Source organism: Molossus molossus, unplaced genomic scaffold (assembly GCF_014108415.1).
Source record: "Molossus molossus isolate mMolMol1 unplaced genomic scaffold, mMolMol1.p scaffold_m16_p_13, whole genome shotgun sequence".
Taxonomy (NCBI): Eukaryota; Metazoa; Chordata; class Mammalia; order Chiroptera; family Molossidae; genus Molossus; species Molossus molossus.
Window position 1 is genome coordinate 90,100,961 of NW_023425348.1, and position 18,855 is coordinate 90,119,815.

Consider the following 18,855-nt stretch of genomic DNA (forward strand, 5'->3'; position numbering starts at 1 on the left):
GCTCAGGGCACAGGGGACAGACATGAGGCAGAGATGTCCCGGGTGCTCTCTCCCTTCCTGCCCTAGGCGGGTGGCAGGCCCCCCCTGCCCGCTCTCCACCTTGTTCCAATCACATCAGCAGAGTGACAGCCCAGAGGTACTTGCAGCGGCTCCATAAATCTCCGCCAGCGCTACAAGGCTCCGCGGGCCCACCTCCCCCCGGCCGGGCCCCCCATCCATCTCTGCGTCAGTCAGGCCACACGGGGGCTACCAGGCCTCCTCTCACTCTCAATGACGCAGGAAGGGGATCTGAGGGACCCCCATGGGGCCTCCCCTTAGGCCAGAGCAGGTGCCCTTTGACCTCCCAGAGTGAGGTCACCGGGCCATCCATGAGCCACACCCTGCCCTGCCTAAAACCTCAGTGGCTCCCGCTGCCCTGGTCAGCAAGGGCTTTTCTGAACATGGAAAGCCAGCCTAGCCCTGGCAGTGCTCAGTGGTTAGGGCACCTGCCTGCGGACCAGAGAGTCACCGGTTTGATTCCACTCAAGGGCACATACCTTGGTTGTGGTTTGTCGGGTGAGGATTAAAAAAAAAAAAAATCAATAAACACATATTAAAAAAAAAGAAAAGCCAGCCCTGCCTTCACCTGTAGTTCGTTCATTCTTTCTTTTTCTTTTTTTTTTTTTTTATCCTCACCCGAGGACTTTTTACCATTTTTTGTACAGACAGAGTGGGAGGGAGAGAGAGGAAGAGAGAGAGAGAGAAACATGGACATGAAAGGGACACATCGAGTGGCTGCCACCCGCATGACCAATCAGGGCCGGGGACAAACTGCAACCGAGGTACGTGCCCTTAGCGGGAACGTAACCCGGGTCTCTCCAGACCGCAGGCGGATGCTCCAACCACTGAGCCAAACCGGCCAGGGCATCGTTCATTCTTTCAACAACCATCTATTGAGCACCTGCTGCTCTATGGGTCAGGCCCCGCCCCAGGAGCTGGAGACACAGTCTGCCCTCGGAACTTTGTTCTCAGGCGGAGACAGACAATAAACGAACATAATAAACAAGTAGATGACATGGCAGGTCAGTGGAGAGGTACCCTAAGGAGGACAAAAGCTAGAGCTGTGTGAGGGGCCTGAGGAGGTGAGTGGGGCCGGGCAGGCAGCTGCAATTTCAATTACGGGTCAGGGTGGGCTTCAGGGAGACAGTGGCATGTCAGACGTGTCAGAGGTGAAGGGAGCAGCCACATGGCTATCTGAAGAAGAGCATTCTGGGCAGAGGGATCAGCCAGTGCAAAGGCCCTGGGGCAGGAGCAGGCGCGGCCTATTCCAGGAAGGAAGGCCAGTGTGGAGGTGCAGAGTGGGGAAGGGGCGGGCAGTGTAGTGGGGAGTCTGAGAGGTGCCTGGGGACCTTGGCCTTGGCTCTGAGCGCCCTGGCAGAATTTTGAGCAGGAGAGGGTTGTAACCCGACCGAGGATTGAGAAAGAAGGCCCACACCTCTTCCATCTTTGTCTTCAGACACTGAAGGGCTACAACTCCAGCTCCTCACGTGGTCTCAGGCTCCTGTGTAGGCTCCTGCCTCCCCTCCTCCTGGCTGGACTCTGCCAGCTCCCACCTTCTGAGCCTCTCCCAGCCCCCACTTCAGGTTTCAGGTTTCACCTGCGAGGTTCCCTTTGCCCAGGGCACCCTTCCCCACCCCCTGGGTACCAATGGAGGCACCACCTCCTTCCGGGAGCCGTCCTGATGCCCAAGCCTGCGCAGGTGCTCCTCACTGAGTCCCCGCCATGCCTGTGAGACCCCTCCACACACAGACCACCCTGAGTGATGGTGGGTGCTCTCATCCGGACTGTGAGCTCTCAGGGACCAACCAGGCCCTTCTGGTGCCAGGGTCTGCCCCAGCGCCCAGTTCAGGGCCGGCACAGAGCGGGCGCTCTCACTGGGCGATGAATGAGCAGACGGGGAGGGTGGAGTGGGCAGAGCATGCAGGTGTCACATCAGGAGGGCCCCAGAGTCCTCCAAAAGGACAGCCTTCGGAAGAGGGTCCTAGATGGCCTGTGGTCCCCCAGCCTCCGGCGAAGCCCCCTCATTCTCTGAGGCCTCCCGGGTAGCTCTGACCTCCACAGGGACAGCTGGAGGAGAAGTGGGGAGAGAGGGAGGGAAAACATTTCCAGCCACAAACAGACCCCCCTGCATCCTGGCTGGTCACCGACAGCTCTTAGTGCTGCTCTTATTTATTCCTGACCTTCACTGCCCCTTTTATTTTTCCCCCTTTTAAAACCTGGCCTGGGCCCCGCCACTGCTGCCGTAAACACAGCCCCTGGGATTTATCCGACGGCGCATTAACCCCTGCCCCCTGCCTCACCAATCATCCTGCTGCCGCGCAGACAGGGGCAGCCCAGCCAGCATGGCCGGGGCGGGGGTGAGGGGCTGGGAGGCAGCCTGGGCAGAGCTGGCCGGGGAGGGGGCCCTGGGGCACAGGGACTGCGCCTGTGGCACCTGCTGACCGTGGCCTGGCTGCGGAGCCCACCCGTCCTGCCGGAACCCCTGCCTCATGGTGGTCCTTACCACTAGTGAACACATGGCCACTCTCGAGGGCTCCGCAGTGGCAGGGCTCCCCCTGACTTTATGAGACCTTGGCCTGGCTGTGGAGTCACCCTTCAAGGTTTCAAAGCGGAGCACAGACGACAGTTTTGCCCTTCTAGATGGGGAAACTAAGGCCAAAGGGGCAGAGGGTCCGCAGAGGGGACGTCGGAGCCGGGGCAGAGCTGGGCTTTTCCCACATCTGCGGCCTCCTGTCCCGGGCCTGGGACCTTTCAAACCTCACCTGCCCCCCACCTCCCAGACCAGGAGGCCTCTCTGTTCAGAGGGTGGGGACCTGCCTAGGTCACCCGGCATGAGGGACCCAGGCCTGCCACCCAGGTGTCTGGCTTTGTCTGCAGTGATGGCAGCCAGACCAGGTTGACAGGGAGGGAAGCAGAAAAGAAGGGCGGAGGCGGAGACACGGGGGCCCTGTGGGGACGACAGGAAGGCTGTGGCAGTCAAGACAGCAGCGACCGAGGCACAGCGGGCAAGGGCCCGGGGAGAGAAGCAGCTGCGGAAGGGGTGGCCTCACCCGCCCCCACCCCGTCCCCGACGCAGGAAGGGTCCACTCACCACCGCCTCCTCCGAGCAGGGAGCTGTTGGCTGCAAGAGAGAGAAGAGGCTGGTCAGTGGCGTGGCTGGCGGGGCAGGCTGGTGGGGTGAAGACGGGGCTGCCGGCTGGGCCTTCAGACTCGGGGCACAGGGCCTCCTCCAAGGCAGAGCAGGTAAGGGGGAGGCGAAGGGGCTGGGGCTTCCTCTCCCACTGGGCCTGGAACTGGAGCGGCGGTGAGGGAGGGCCGTGGAGTAGGGGCGTCTGGCCCGCTCACCCTGGAAGCAGCGCACGTGGGGTGGAGCGGCAGAGACTGCGGCCTCGCTGGTCCATGGCTCGTTCGTTCGTTCGTTCATTCATCCATTCACTCATTCATTCATTCACTCATTAATTCGTTCATTTGTTCGTTTGTTCATTCGTTCACCCTAGTGTCTCCTGAGGCCCATCTGTGCCAAGCCTGGCGCAGAGATGTGGGACACACGGGGCTGGCCCCTGCCTTTGGGGCTCACCGGCTGTGGAGAGACACAGACTCGCAGCCAGTAGGAAGCAAACGGGATGGTTGCAGCCGGGTCAGTGAATGAGCGTGCCGGGCGAGAACAGGAGACCACGTGTGATGTAAGGGCTCGGAGCACTGGGCCCGAAGCTGGGTCAACAGATGGGTGACCTAGCTACTTTCCTCTGTGCCTCAGTTTCCCCAGGGAGACTAGGCCACCTCACAGGCTTGATGTGAAGGTGAAGGGAGCTCCTGCCTTCACCGCCTTCCCTCGACCAGAGCTGAACTGCCAGCCGCGGGGGCTGCCCTGTGCCTCCCCTCTGCCTGGCTGGCTGCCCCCTCCACCTCTCCACAGGGCTGCTGTGGGGGCAGAGTGAGCTGGCAGCTCTCTGCCGGAATGGCAGCCCTGTTCAGGTCATGCCCCCTCCCCAGCAGGGGCTCCGGCTCCCGGCCACACAGCTGCATCTGCATCAGCTGCTGGTGCTAATCAGGGCAGGTGTGTCCCCAGGCCAGGTGCTGCCCAGGTGGGGAGACCGGCTGTGCCCCAGCCCCCGGCCCCAGGAGCCCTGCTCCCAGGAAGGACCTTCAGCTCCCACACAGCTCTAGCACCTCCCCTCCCTCCCCAGGCCGCGTGGCAGCCCCTCTGTGTGAGGGGGACATGCCGGAGAGCCCAGGCCGGGAGTGGGGGCCATTTTCGGCTGGCCCGGCTGCCGGTCCCGGGTGCCACACGGAAGCTGCGGACGCTGCTAAGTGGTGTCGGCGGCTCCGAGTGGCTGGTCTCCCAGAGCTGACAGCTCTTCGCTTGGGGAATAATTAATTCCACAGCCCGAAAACCCAGGGCTGCAAGTTGCCACGTTACTTGCCAGATTAATACAAGCAGCTAATTAAGATGGAGAGGCGAGGAGCGGCCGTGCGCTCCCAGAGCTGGGCGGGGGCTGCGGAACGGAGGCACGAGGCAGCTGGAGCGGATCCTAGTGAGAGCGGCGGAGGGACCACAGCCACGGGCCACGGCCACGGGCCACGGCCACGGGCCACGGGCCACGGCGGGACATCCCGGCGCACAGGCAGGTGGCTGAGGGGCTGAGCCTGAAAAGGCCCCGGATGTGGCCTCTGCCCCACGAACGCATGTTTCAATGACAGAGTGAGGGCTATTTGCCAGGCACAAGGAGAGCACGTCACACAGATGATCCTGTTTACTGTCATAACAAAGCCACAGGAAGGAGCTATTGTTCCCATTTTATAGATAAGGGAACTGCTGGGAGGGTGAGTTGCACTGTGGTGAGCAGGAGTGGAAGTGGGTCTGTCTGACTCCAAAGCCAAGCGGAAAAGTGGGCTGACCTCAGGGCAGACCGCCCAAGGGACTGTCACAGGGAGGCTCTCCCGGGCAGGCCACCAAGGCAGAGCGCACAGTAGGCCACCCCGCCCCAGCAGGCTGGCTGCAGAGCTGTCCAGATGCCCAGCCCAGCAGGGGCATCTCAGGCCAAGGGGTCCAGCTCCCCGGCACCCTTGGTCCTCGGGGCAGTCCTGGTGGCTGTCGGAAGCTGCCCTCATGGCCCTTCCCACCTCCCCCATCACCTCTCTCTCTTAATTAACACTGGCTGCAAATGAGCTGGCTCCCGCTCTGAGGGCTCAGTGCCAAATGGGTTGGCAGGGAGCCTCGAAAGGGGCAGGAGGGGAGGGGGCACTGACCTGCTGCTCTGCGGGCCTCTGTTGGAAGGAGATGCCAACCCCCCCATCTGCCCGCCACCCCCTAAGCCTGCCCAGGTGAGGGAAATGGGGTGAACTGTCTGAGGTCCACCAGGCCAGGAATATCCAGGGGCCGAGGAGGCAGAGGAAGGTCACTAGGCTGAGCTGGGGGCCAGCCGGCCAGGTGGCCAGGTAGCATTACCTGCCACAGGTGGGAAAGGTCGGGGGGGCAATAATGGGACTCAGACTTGGGCTGCATGGACCACCTGGTCACGGGCCTGTCCCCAGCACAGCGGGTGTCCTAGAAGGCTGGTCTGCGTGTCCCTTGCCTCTAGCCTACCACACTCAGCAGTCCCATGGGTTGGAACCCAGGGAGAAGGGCAGTGACCCTGTGGTCGGGACCCAGTTCCTCCCCTGCTCTTCTCTTGGGCCCCTGTCTGGCTCTCTCCCCGGAGGCTGGATGCCTGGCCACATGGTCCTCCCATAAGGCTGACCAAGGTGCTCAGCCGGGCCAGGCTGCCAGGGCAAACGGCCTGGGGATTTGGGGAGGATGCCAAAAAAGGGGAACAGTGCCAAAGACACTAACAGGCCATCCCTTGGGTGTACCACCCAGCTGCCCTCCTGAAGCAGGGTGGTCCCCGGCCTTTCTGTTCCCCAGGCCAGGGCTGGCTCTTCCCACTCACTTACCCCAGATGCTGGCCTTGACTCTCCATCTCCTGCCCCTTCATGCTCCCCTTAGTTCAGTTTCAGACTCCAAATAACAACTGGTGATCAGCCCATTTCTCAGATGCGGACACTGAGGCTCACAGAGTGAGTGGGGAGCGGGGAAAGCGGCTTGAACAGGACAATTGGTTGTCAGCGCCCCTCTTCACCGCGGCTCCCCTCCTGTGTCCGAGGGGTTCCTGACACGTTCCTGAGGCGCGGTGATGAGCAGGGACTTCCGGTCCAAGCCAGGGCTCCTGACCTGGCTCTGCCCAAGCTACCCCACCTGCCCCAACAAAGCAGGGGGCTGTGAGCTCATGAGGGGCGGGGCGAGCGGGGCCCAGGCCTCACCCTGGGGGCCTAGCGAGGGGGTGAGGCTTATTCTGGCTTTGGGGGAGTGTGGGTTCCCGGGGCAGAGGGAGCACCGCGGGGCTGGGGGCCTGGTCTGAAAACTGCCACCTGAGCCTGCTAGTCGGCCCCCACTGCAGCTGAGGTGGTCCAGCCTGCTCGTCCCCTGCCCGTGGACCTGCCTGCACCACGCTCCACTGGACCCGATGGACTGGCTCCAGGCCTCAGTGCTGGGCCTGTGACCTTGGGGTGGCAATGAGGTGCTCACCCCTCATCCCAGTCACTACCAAATCCTCTGTGCCCTGGTGGTGGCACAGCAGGTCAGGGGCTGGGGGCCCCGGAGGCCTCACTCCCCACCTCCCACACATTCTGCCGGCCCTTCCCCGCCCCCACACTGCTGTTCATACAGTATCCTTCCCAAACCCCGTTCACCCTCCGCTTACTGCACGCCTTCCCAGGCCCAGCCCCCTCCTGGCGGGGACCCAGCCCCCTGCACCCCAGCACTCGCTGTCCCTGTGGGCAGGGTGGTGTCGCTCCCCAGTCTGTGCTCCAGCTCCTGACCTAGTTCAGGGGCTGGCAGGTGGCCACTGCCCAGTGGAAGGAAGAACGCTTGGCCACTGTCCCCATAGGTCAGAGGAGGCCCCGGGGCGAAAGTAGACCCTGCAGGCCCCTCCTTCCCTCTCTACACAGGACATCTGAATTGGGTGCCAACCGTGTGCCCACCGAGCACACAGAGATGAACCAGGCACTGTCCCTGGGAGCGGGGGAGGAAGCATGTAAACGCCACCGCGTGGAGGGACGTGCAAGAACCGGGGCAGCCTGAACACTGGGCAGGCTTCACGGAGGAGGTGGCCTGTGAACCAAGGCTGAGAGAGGCTGTGCCTTCCGAGAAGAAAAGACATTGGGGGGGGGGGCAGGGAAAGGGCACCACGCAAGCCCTGATGGGTCAGAGCATTTTCCTGGACAGGATACGGGCCCTGGTTGGCTGGGCCTGACTCTCTACAGCTGGAGGGGGATCAAAGGAACTGTAGGGACCTGGAGGGGAGGGGGCACACTGGCACCTCTTCCTCTTCTGGTAGCCACCCCTGTTCCTGCCCTGACGGCAGCTCCTCATTAGAGGAAGAGCCCCTACTTTGAGGGCCCAGTCATGTGTCTTGGGCCCACAATGCTTTTAGGGACCCCCGAAAACATTGTGATTTCTTTTAGGAAAAAAATGAACTTTAAGGTTGAAGAAAATGTTTTCATATATAATGTTAATATTTGTCTTTATGCCAATAAAGTAATCAAATCTAACTTTAATATTTTTTGTGTGGAAAAAGGGCCCATGGTGGCAGAAGGGCCTGGGCGGAGGCCAGGTCAGCTCCGACCTCACGTGGGCTCTTCATTGCACCCTGGGCGAAGGCACCATCACTAGCCCATTCTGCAGATGAGAGACTGATCCTTGGGCAACGATCTTCTCACAGTGCACATTTGAGCATCTCCTACTTGACCCCCAGCTCCTTGGTCAAACCTTCCCCCTTGGCTCACAGGATAAAGAAACGATCCCCAGCACACCCCGGGCCTGTGGGCCCCGCTGACTCGATACCTCATTGCTCCCCTCGCCCCTCCATCTCTCCCTCAGCCACACTCCAGGTCCTCAAACTCGCCCCATTCTCCCTGCCCCAGGGCCTTTGCATGGGCCGGCACCTCTGCCTGGAAGACACCCTCCCCGCTTCCCACCCTGGGAGTCAGCCGTCAGCCAGGGTCTGGAGTGAGTGCCTGGTCACGCCCTCCCGTGGGCTAAGAATCAGTCTCCAGCATCTGCACCTCCCAGGTGAGTGCCTACCTTGCTACGTCATCCCCTAGCCCGGTGTGTCTCATCCACAGTTGTGTCCCTAGCTCCCAGCACAGAGCCCAGTACACAGCAGGTGCCCGCTGGCAATTTACCGAACAAACAAACAGGCTGCATGTGGGTCGTGCCCAGTCCTCAGCTAGGCTGCAGGGGGCCTGCCTCTGCCTTGCGGAGGAGCCCACCCCAGGGCGGGGGCCCGGCCCTTGAAGGGCAGGACCTGGGTGCGGGTGTGCAGGCAACAGGGCCGGTCCAAGGACAGTGGCAGGAGGCGGGGTAGGAGCTTCTCCCTGGTGGGAACTAAATCCTCCAGATCTGGGTGGGGGAGCACCGAGGGAGGCGAGGGGCACAGTGCGGGGGCTGCTGCCAGAGAGGAGACTCAGTGACCTGAGGAAAGCGCTGAGCAGGTTGCTGGGCCAGGGAGAGGCCTGCCCGTGGGTGCAGCAGGGACAGCAGGGACTTTGAGCCCGCACAGTCCCTCTCTGTGCTTCCAGGGCCATCGCTGGCACACGCCCCTGACTGCTGCTCCAAACCCCTTGTCCTGGACTCCACTGCCCGCATTGGGGAACTGGGGGCTGCCCCCCCACACCCTCCTCCATCGTCCTTTGTGAGGCCAGATCTCAGCTTTCTTTCATTTAACAAACAGGCATCCAGTCCCTATCATGTGCCAGGCTCTGGGGCACAGCCGGGCGAGGCCCTGCAGACACAAAGCTCATTATCTGGCAGGGGTGGGAAACAATAGAACAAGAATAAAGTTGAACGAGAATAAGCACTGGAGGTGAAGGGAATAAAAGAAGAGAGTGGCAGACAGGCAGGTGGGGGCTGATCTAGAAGGAGCCAAAGGACCTGCTGAACAGAGGGAGCCAGCCTGTGCAAAGGCCCTGAGGCAGGAGTAGGCTTGTGGGTTTGAGGCACATCCAGGAGGCTGTTGTGGCTGAAGCAGAGAGAGAGGGGTGAGAAGTAGGAGAGAAGGTCAAAGGGCAATGGGGGTAGGAGAGGGACCCCCTGGCTACTGCACTGTCCAGGGGATCCCTCCCCAAACCTCCCCAAGGGAGTGGGAGCCTTTTTGGCATGCCCCCAATGCTTGACTGCAGCTGCCCCGTTCTGTCCTGCCTCCCCTGGGCTGGGCCCCCACTGCTCGTGTGTACCCCAGAGCCTGGCACAGTGCCTGGTACCTATGAGGCCATATGGTTGATTACTGACTGGCTGCCCCAACTCCACCAGCAGGTTTAGGGGAACGGGCTTTGTTCTGGGGAAATCAGTAGTGTTGCCCCCCTATTCCCCTCAGGCCAGTGGTGGGTACTCATGTTATTGAAGGTGAGTCATTTAAAACGTGTTTAAGATGAAAAATGCCCCACCGAGTAAATACAATGTAAAATATGCTGAATTTTTTAAGATAAAACAGGAGACTTCAATGGCATCTCAAACCGCAAGCAGTTGCCTTGTTTGACAAGCTCTGTCCCCTCAGGCCAAGGTCACTGTCCTCTGAGGTGGGGCTGCCTGTGAAAGGGAGGGTTACTGGACATTCCCCAGGCTTGGGGGAGCTCGTGGGGGCAAGGGGCTCACATTCATCAGCACCAACCGCAGGCTTCCACACCTTTGCCGGTCATTTGAACACGGGCACGTGTCCTATTACAGATGGAGAAACTGAGGCCCAGAGAGACCAAGTGACTTGCCCAAGGCCACAGCCCCTATCAGGAGAAGCCAATGTCTTTGTGCTTTGCCAGGCCTGGTCCTGAAACCCCTAGCTGCAGACTTGAACTCTACTCCCTGGGCCTCAGCCTCGGACCTGGGGGGGTCAGTTAACGGATGCCTTGTGGGGCTTCCATGCTGTAAACTGTTACGGCCTCCGAGCGCCACAGTGGGCGCAGAGGCTGGGGTCCCAAACGACAGCAGCTCCTTATCGAGGTCTGTTCACCAGCCTCCTAGGGAGAGCCATGGGTACTTCGCTGAATGTGCGGCTCCATTCTACAGAAGGGGAAACTGAGGCTCAAACGGGTGCCTGGTCCATGGTCACACAGGTTAGGGTGGTGGAAACAGGATTTGAATCCCGCTGGTCTGACAGTGAAGCCTGGAACACTAAGCATCATGCTCAGCTAGACTGGGCTTGTTTGCCTCCAGGGCTGAGCCCCTCACCCCTTCCTCTCTGAGCAAAGATCTGAGATTCCGTAGATCTTTTGGGAAGTGCACCCAGCTGGGCCCCCACTTCTAGGACATTCCTCTCTCAATGGCCCCGTGCCAGGCCCTGAGTCCTCTGCCTTGCCGGAACCTTCAATCTGGTCCCACACCTCCTGGCTCCCCACTGCCCATTCAACTGCCTCCATCCAGCTCTGCAGCGCCCCCTGCTCTGCCCCGGGTATGCCACGCCAGGCCTCTCCCTAGGAAAGCCACCCAGTCAGCCAGTTAAGCTTGAAGCCAGTGACTTGGTTGTGGTTTCTGCTGGCCTGGCCTCTCCTTTGTCCCCTCCTGCTCAGGTTCCTTGGACCCTGCCCCTGGAGACCCAGCCTCCCAGCCAGTCATCCCCAGCTGGACCCCAACTCTCGGACCCCCACTCTCCAAGCCCCATCCTCAGGCACTTTTCAGTTGTTGGTGTTTTGTTATTTAAGAAATTCATGGATAACATGCATAAACATAATATACATAAACAAAAAGCAAAAGAAAAGTGAGTCACCCATTAGCTCATCACTCAGATTCAACTAGCCCCCGTTTACATTTTCCTGTAGGACCTTTTAGACTTTAAACAAAAACAGAAAATAGTTGATAACGCATCTATCGAGCAGGTTCTCTGTGCCGGGCACCGGGCCGAGACTTTCGGGTGCACCCTTTCACCTCCCTTCCCTCTTCGGACAGTCAATGAAAGGGTGATATTACTTTCTCCACTTTACAGAGGAGGAAACAGAAGTTCAGAGAGGCTGAGTGACTTGTCCAAGGTCACGCAGCTGGGCTGGGAAGTGGGGGAGCCAGGGTTTGAATCAGGCAGTCTGACTTCCAAGGGACCACTGAGGGCTGCCTGGGCCCCCTCCCCCAGGAGCCAGGGGGCAGGAGCTCAGTGCCCCACCATTAGCATAACCATGAGCATGAGCATCCCTGAAACCCAATTACCAGGAGATGGCTTGGGCACCAGCCAGCCGGGTACAGTCTCCATCTATGCAGGAGTGAGGGGCTGGGGCCCAAGGGAGCCCTGGCGGGTGGGAGAGTGGATGGCTGAGGGAAAATGTCCTGGGGGAGGGGCCTGAAGAAGGCCCCTGGTCCACTGCTCAGGGCCCGTGTGGGTGGGTCCCAACACAGCTTTGACCCCTCTGATCAGTCCCACTGAACAATCGCAACTACCCCCAAAAACAGGTCACAGGTTCTTCCGCCCCCAGCTCACTGCGTGACCCAAGCGGCCCCTTACCCTCTCTGAGCTTCATTTTAAAACCAGGAACTGTTTGAGCAGAAAACAAACCATGGGTTGGGGGGAGGAAACAGTGCTTGTGGGCTCTGAACAGCCCGGTAGGTGGGGCCTCCACTTCTCACTTCCCCACGACCCACCCACCGACTGTCTCCTCCCTCCTGGGCCACACCTCTGAGCCCCTCACCCTGCACTCCATCCTTGCCAGCCACCGGGATCCTTTTCTACTGATTGCATATGCACAAAAGCAGGTGCACACATGCACATATATATACATGTGCACAGGGCCCCTTGACCAACTACCAGCCCAACAAATACACCATCACAGAAGAGGTGACGCCTCTGGGCCCCCCAGAGGAACCCCCGCTGCATTCAGCATGCATCATCTTGAGAGTTCTACTGTGTGGTCTGCCTGTCTTCATTTTACATAAAGTGGAGCTCCTGGGATTGGCTGCCACTGTTCACAGCCATGCTTGGGAGACTGACCCAGGTCAGCCTTAGCTGCACTATTTTCACTGCTGTATAATATTCCAGACAGGACCGTCCCACACTCATTCACCCATCCTCCCACTGGCCCACAGGCAAGTGTGCCAGTTTTGTGTCTTGCAAACACAGCTGCAGTAGCATCTTGCACCAGCCCGGTGCACATGCGCTGGGATTTCTGCCGGGCATATGCCTGGAAGTGGGACTGCTGGGCTGTGGTCGGTGCACATCACGAGTTTTTGCCAAATTGCTCTCCAAAGAGGTTGTTCAGATGATTGCTTTAAAATATAAATTAAATCATGTCACTCCTCTGCTTAAAACTCTCCAATAGCTTCCGATTACACTTAGAATAAAATCCATTCCCCTCCATGAATGCCTGGCTGCGTCCCACACTCCGTTCCCCCAATTTTCTGGCCTCCTTTCTCTTCCTCCAATAGGTCTGGCTGTTTCAGGCCCCTGGGCCTTTGCACATACTGCTCCCTCTGCCTGGCACATTCTTCTTTCAGCTCTTTCCCAACTGGCTCCTTCTCATCCTTCAGGTCTCAATAAAAATGTCACTTCTTCCGAGAGGCCTTCCTTGACCACCCAGCTAAAGTGCCTCCCGCCCTGTTGCTGTCATCACACCGTGTATTTCTGTTGGAGCCCATGTCATCCTCTAGTTTGTTCACTGATGTGTTACCAGCATGGCAGCCTGTGGGGAGGACCTAGTCTTCCCTGGTCATTCCTGTGCCCAGAGGCCAGCGCTGGCTGGGCACTGAACTCTGCTCTCGGTGCCATCCATCCAGTCGACAGATGCTGACTTGGCCGGTCTGTTGTCATGTCTGAAGGGGGGAACGTGGTGTGTCAGGAAGGGTGAGCTGTGGGGGAGGGGCTCTGCAGAAGGGAGCGTGGTCCAGTTGAGGGCAGAAAGGCAGCCAGGCTCTCAGGCCTGGAGCCTTCTATGGTAATGGGGAGCCATGGCAGGTGCTGGAGCAGGGGAGCAGCAGCAGCAGGCTTGCCTCTTGGAGAAAGACCCTCCTCCGAGCTGAGGGGGAGCGAATGGAAGGGGGTGAACCTGGGGCCAGGGCTGGGGAATAGTGGTGGACAAGGATGGGTGGACAGAGAGCCAGAAAGAGGGGCAATGCTGAACCCACGTGGGCCAATTAGAGGACGGGGGAGCAGGACTGGGTCAGGCACGGGCCCAGCTTCCAAATGTGGCTCAATCAGGTCAACAGAAGGAGCACTTTGTATGTGAGCCCCCCCCCCCTTCCACCACTGCAGGAGGCCGGGCGGGCTTTCGGGTTTCAGAGAGGGCTGCCAAGGGCCTCTCCCTGGCCCTGGCCCAGACCCTCTGTACAGATGGGGAACTGAGGTCCTGGAAGGAGAGGGGCCAGAAGACCACACAGCGGGGTCCTCCCGCTTGGTGCTTTTGGAACGTGGAGAGCCGCAGGGAGACCACACAGACATGGCCTCAGTCCGGACGGAGGAAGGGCGACCACTCGCTGCTCAGGGCGTTTGTCAGACCAGGGAGGACTTCCCGGAAACTGCCAGCCAGACACAGCCTTGTCAGGCCCGCCTCCTCTGGGCAGCCTGTGACTGATGGCTCTGCCCCCCACCCAGGCTCTCAGGACAAGGCTTGGGGCTGGGGGGGCTCAAGGTCACACAGCCGGGAAGAGGCAGAGGCAGGTTGATCTGGCTCTACAGTGAGTGCTCCTTCCGTGGGAGCAGGGGGCCTGCCTGTCAGAAGGCCAGGTGGGGTGAGTGTGAGGAGTCCCAGCTCCCTCTCTTCCCTGGCCCTGGGGGTCTGGGCGCTCAGGGCACCCCCACTCCTGGAGGCTCAGGGAGGCCCTCTTAACCCTTTCCAGGCTGTGTCCATGGGGGACAAGCTGAGCTAAGACCCCAGCCTGGTTCCTGCCCCGACTGCCTCAGGTCCCCCTGGGCTGGGTGCCCCTCCTCTCTATCTTCCTGACCTCCCAGCTGGGGCTCTGCTTGAGGAGGTGGGGGAGGGGAAGGGGGAGAGGGAGACTGGCAGTAGCAGCCATTGGTATGCAAGGCCCTGCCTCAGTCCCTCCAAGGCCCTGCCTTTCTGCTCAGTCTTAAGAATCTCTCCTAGGCCACAGCAGCATAGCAGCTTGGCGGTTGCTGGGCAACCCCCCCATCATTGGCACCCTCCCCCTCCCCCTCCCCCCTCCTCAGTGCCTCCTCCCGGCCCAGGCTCAGCGGTGCACTTTGCTCAGAACCTGCCAGGCCTGGCTGCACCTGTGCCCAGCAGGTGAGGGGCCTTGAGTGACCCCACCTAACCCCCTGGACCACAGCTCCGTGCCACCAGGACTTGAGGACGGAGACCTGGGACTCAGGACACCCTGTCTGTGGACTTCCCTTGCCCCCGTCTTCGGTGGCTTCGGCTGCCCTGAGGTGTTGGAGCCTGTTGGGGGAAGGAGCCCGGAGCTGGGGCACAGCTCCCAGCACCCTGCTCCTGTGCGCGCGCCCAGCTGCGGCCCCTTCCTTCCCGCGGCAGCCAGTGCACTCCCCCTCCCTAGCCCTCCTCTCCACTTGGAGCCTGGGGAAGAGACCCAGGTGGGTGGGGGAGGGAGGAGTCCAGAGTTTTGAGCCCCTGAAAAGAAGTCTGCAGGGGGTCAGAAGATGGGGTGAGGGTGTCACTGGAGGCCTGGCCCCTGTAGAGGTCTCTGAGGCCCAAACCTCAAAACCCTGCCATCTTCCACCCCACCATCCCGCCCTGCCCTGCCCTTCTCCCTCCTGGGGCAGTCTTGGGGACCCTGCTCTCTGGCTTCCCAATATCTTGGGCTTGTGCCCTCTCCGCGCCCTCCCAACTTCCTTCCTGATCAGCGTGCACTTCCGGCCTCCCCTCTGCCCAGGAGCTGCTCACCACGCCCCCCTCCGTGCCTTGGCACCTGCGCATCCCCCGCAGGGACTGCCCTCAGGACACAATTCCCGTCTCCCTCCCTGGACTGGGGATGTGTGTAACAGGTGAACGATCGCCAGAGTCAAGAAATGCTTAAATCACCATAAAAAGCATTAGCTCTGCTGGGAATAATGGCCCAGAGTGGGTGGGTGAGGGAAGGAGTGAGTGAGAGGCAGCCCTGGGTGTCTGGCAGACATGGGAGTCGGGGGAGGCGGTGATGTCATTTGTGGGGAGAAGAGGAGCATCCCAAAGAAGAGAAGGCTCATCAGAGACAAGCCTGGGCAGTAGCCTCTGCCCTGCCAGGGGAGGCGGGCTGGCTCGGAACCCTGGCCCCCGGGGTGGCACAGTCCTGCTTCTGTTCGGGCCAACTTGGACCCTCGCTCATGTCTTTATTCCCAACACTGGGTCTTGGAGTCGCAGCCGTCAGTCCTGATCTCTCCTGCTTCTCCTGCCCATCGTCCCCCGTCACCCATACACACACCCAGACCCCACTCTGTCACTGCCCAGGGGCTGAGAGTGTGCCTGACTCTCCTCTGGGCCCCGGAGCTGTCATCTCAGGGCGGTTCCAGCTGCTACCACTGCCTGGCAGGCAGGTTCACTCGGACACTCAGCCGCACCTGACTGCTCTCGCCACACACTGGGCCCTGTGGCGGATGCTGGGGACACCGGGACTGCAGGAGGCCGCGGCCGTGCCTTCACGGTGCTGGGAGAGACACCCCCCCACCACATAATCCAGTCTCTGCCGCTGTTTTCTGTAGTGCGGGGGAAGGAAACACGCTGCCAGCCACACCCCATCTCAGAGATGTTCAAGTTCGTCCAGTAGATGAAAAATGTAGTCACACAAGTCACATGTAATCACAGACTGAGCTGAGTGCTGCCGAGCAGAAGCTGAGGGAGCAGAGAACAAGGTGACCTCATTAGGAAAGGTGGGGTTCAGGGAGGCCTCTCAGTGGACAGGACCGTTAAGCCCTGGACTGAGGGTGAGCAGGAGTTGGCGGGGCCCCGAGGCAGTAGAGAGCCCGGAAGTGGTTCAGTGCCCGGGGCGGGAGTGTGCCCAGAGGCAGGTGGCTGGAGCAGGTGTGCTCTCTCCCTGGCCAGCAGCTTCCCCAGGCCAGCTGCCCAGGCCAACCTTTCTTGTCCCACCTGCACCCAGCGCCCATCCTCAGGAGTTGCTGGCTTCGGTCCCTGCTCAGCCCGCTCCCTGGAGCGGACTCTCTGGGGCTTCTTCCTGGGCTGGGGCTTTGCCCCTGCTCTCCCAGAAATTCTGCGCTGGCCCCCACCTGCCGCTCCTGGACCCTGGTCATGCACTCAGGGGGAGGAGCCCCGAGCCTCTGTGCTGGGCAGGACGGAAAGGTTTCATGCACAGTGGGGTGGAGGAGCGTAGTGGCCTTAGGACTTGGATCTGAGAAGCTGCTTGGACATTCTGGTGAGGGCTGGTGTGCCAGCCAGGTGTGCCCAGCCAGCCTGCCCACACCACATGCCTGTGGTTCATGGAAACAACTCTGGGTGCACCAGGGCATCACTGGGGGCCACAGTCTGTGAGCCAGGCCGACCAGGTATTCAGTGGCTGTGGTTTTCTGGGGGTCCCCTCAGATGTTCCCAGACCCAGGGCTGGGATTGTGCCTGGGGTCACCAGTGGGTAGGTGGGGAGGCGGCGAGCAGAATCCAGATCTGGGGACTGCTGAGAGGGTAAGTGGATGATGGGGGAGACAGGGTGCTGCAGACAGGGCCCGGGTGACGTTGGCTGCCCAGTGTTAGGGCCCGCCACACCTAGCTGCTGGACACTGCCTGGGCGACTGTCGCCCTGGGAACAGGGGATCTGGGGCTGGTGGAACCTGAGGTTGAAGCCACAAATGGTCCCCAGGTGACTGCTGCCTGGGGCCCAGAGCACCTGTGTGAGTGCCCAGCTCGAAGGCTAGCTCAGACCTCCTGGGACAGAGCCCCACCAACCTCACTGCGTACTGGTGCACACAGGCTCAGCAAGCATCTGTTGAGTGAACAAGTAATCTTTCAGAGTCTCACAGCGGATGGGGCCCCGGCTGTGCTTACACCCCTCCCTGGCACCCCCCTTCCAAGATAAAGGCCGCACTCCCAGGCTTGTTCAAGGTCCTGCACACCTGGCTGGGCTGCTATCAGTCACCTTATCTTCACTACAGCCCCCCTGACTCCCATCCCCCCAACTCCAACCATGTGTCCTCATCTCCAAACCACAGGTTCTTTCAGGACGCAGCTCCTGCGAACAAGCCAGAAAGCTCCTGGAGTCTACCCAGAACATTTTTCCTGACCCTCCAAGACCTCGCTCAAAAGCCACCTCCCTTGGGAAGCTGTCCTTGCATGTGGTAGCTGACTTGGTTCGTGTCCTGGGGTCACAGGGTAATGATGTCTGTTTCAGCACCATCCTGCTAAGCCCTGACTGTCTGGGTGTCCATCCTCCGCTGGACTTCCTGCCTTGCCAGGACGAGGTCCGGCAGGGCTTGATTCACTGTTGGTCTCAGGACACAGTGGACCTCCATAAACACTCGGTGAACTGTGTGCAGCCACCAGGCACAGCTGAGAGTTACAGTGCCTCAGCTTGAGGGAATATCACGCAGATGTAACACCACAATTGCCAAGGGGATATTTAGATACCGAAGAGCAACAGCCCAGTAGAGGTCTATGCGCACCATACCTTCCACCTGGCGGCTCTGAGTGCTGTTCGGGGCTAGCCCTGCGCTTGGCATGCGGGCGGCAAGGGGGGCAGAGGTCCCTCCTTCAAGGACCCAGTGAGAGGAGGAGGAAGACATGCACACAATTCCTGAGCAACATGCCAAGTGCCATGAAGGAGGGATGATGGAGCCCTAGGCCCACGTCCATCTGGGGGTCTGGGCAGGCGGAACGGAAACCACAGTTCTGTAAAAATTACAGCTGACGGTGTCTGGACAGGCCTGGAAGGGCGCAGAGAAACAAAGGCTGTTGACGCCACAGGGCAGTGGCATTGTGGGTGATTTTTCTTTCCTTTATTATTGGTATAATGTTGTTTGGGTAATAAATAAAGATTGGGAGGAAAAAATAGCTGTTTGATGAATTGAGCAGAAATCGGGAGAAGTGAGACGCGGAACTAAAGGGAGGTAAATGGACAGGGGGAGGGGAGGAAGGAGAAGCGAAAAGGCAAAGGCAGGGGTATCCAAAGTGAGGACAGAGGTGTCAGCCGCAGGCGAGGAAGGCCTCAGTCTGCTCCTGCCCCAGGAGTGAGAGGGACGGAAAGCACCTGGGTGGGGTGGGGCACTACAGCTTCCTCTGGATCAGAATCTCCTCCCCCAGAGGAGAGGTGGCTTGGCCAGACCCTGAAGGACAGCAACAAGCAGGGTGTGCTGGGCCCTGGAGTTGGGACAGGGGGTGTTGGGTTGGTTCTTGGGGCAGGGGTCTCACGGAGAGTCGGGTGTTGACCTGCAAGCAGTGGGGCCGGGGGAGGGGGATATTCTAGGCAGGAGCAGGGACTCAGCTCAGAGCAGCCCTCCCCTCCAGGGAAAAGGCTGGCAGGGTGGGATGACAGCTCCTTAGCGTCCCAGAAATTGTCAAGAGCATGGGGACTTTCCAGTCAAAGAGGAGGGATGTTTGGTCCACCCGCAACTCCAGACCCCACACAACAGGTGCAGACATTTCCCAAGTCCCTAATGTGTGCCAAGCACTGCCCTAGCCACCTTCCTATACAAGGTCTCCTTCAACCCTCATAGCAACCCTCCTAGCTAGGCTGGTCAATGCTCCCATTTTCCAACAGAGGACGCTGAGGCTTGGAGAGGTCAAGTAACTCGCTCAAGGTCACAGTCGGCTTGGCTGGGGGGTGTGGGGCTGGGATCTGATGTGGCACTGCCCGCTTTGGGAGCTGGGTGGGGCAACGCACTTGGAGGCCTGGAGTTTAGAGTAAGTGCAGGTGAG

The 18,855-nt window shown here is 60.2% G+C and overlaps 1 protein-coding gene across 2 annotated transcripts in view; it reads right to left on the reverse strand.

Moving 5' to 3' along the window:
* Nucleotides 1-18,855, reverse strand: part of MACROD1 (mono-ADP ribosylhydrolase 1) — a 140,385-nt gene that overhangs the window by 13,943 nt on the left and 107,587 nt on the right. For both annotated transcript variants that reach the window (XM_036259498.1, XM_036259499.1), the window contains exon 4: nt 3,131-3,160. In XM_036259498.1, coding sequence (XP_036115391.1) covers nt 3,131-3,160 — 30 coding nt within the window. The remainder of the gene's footprint in view (nt 1-3,130; nt 3,161-18,855) is intronic.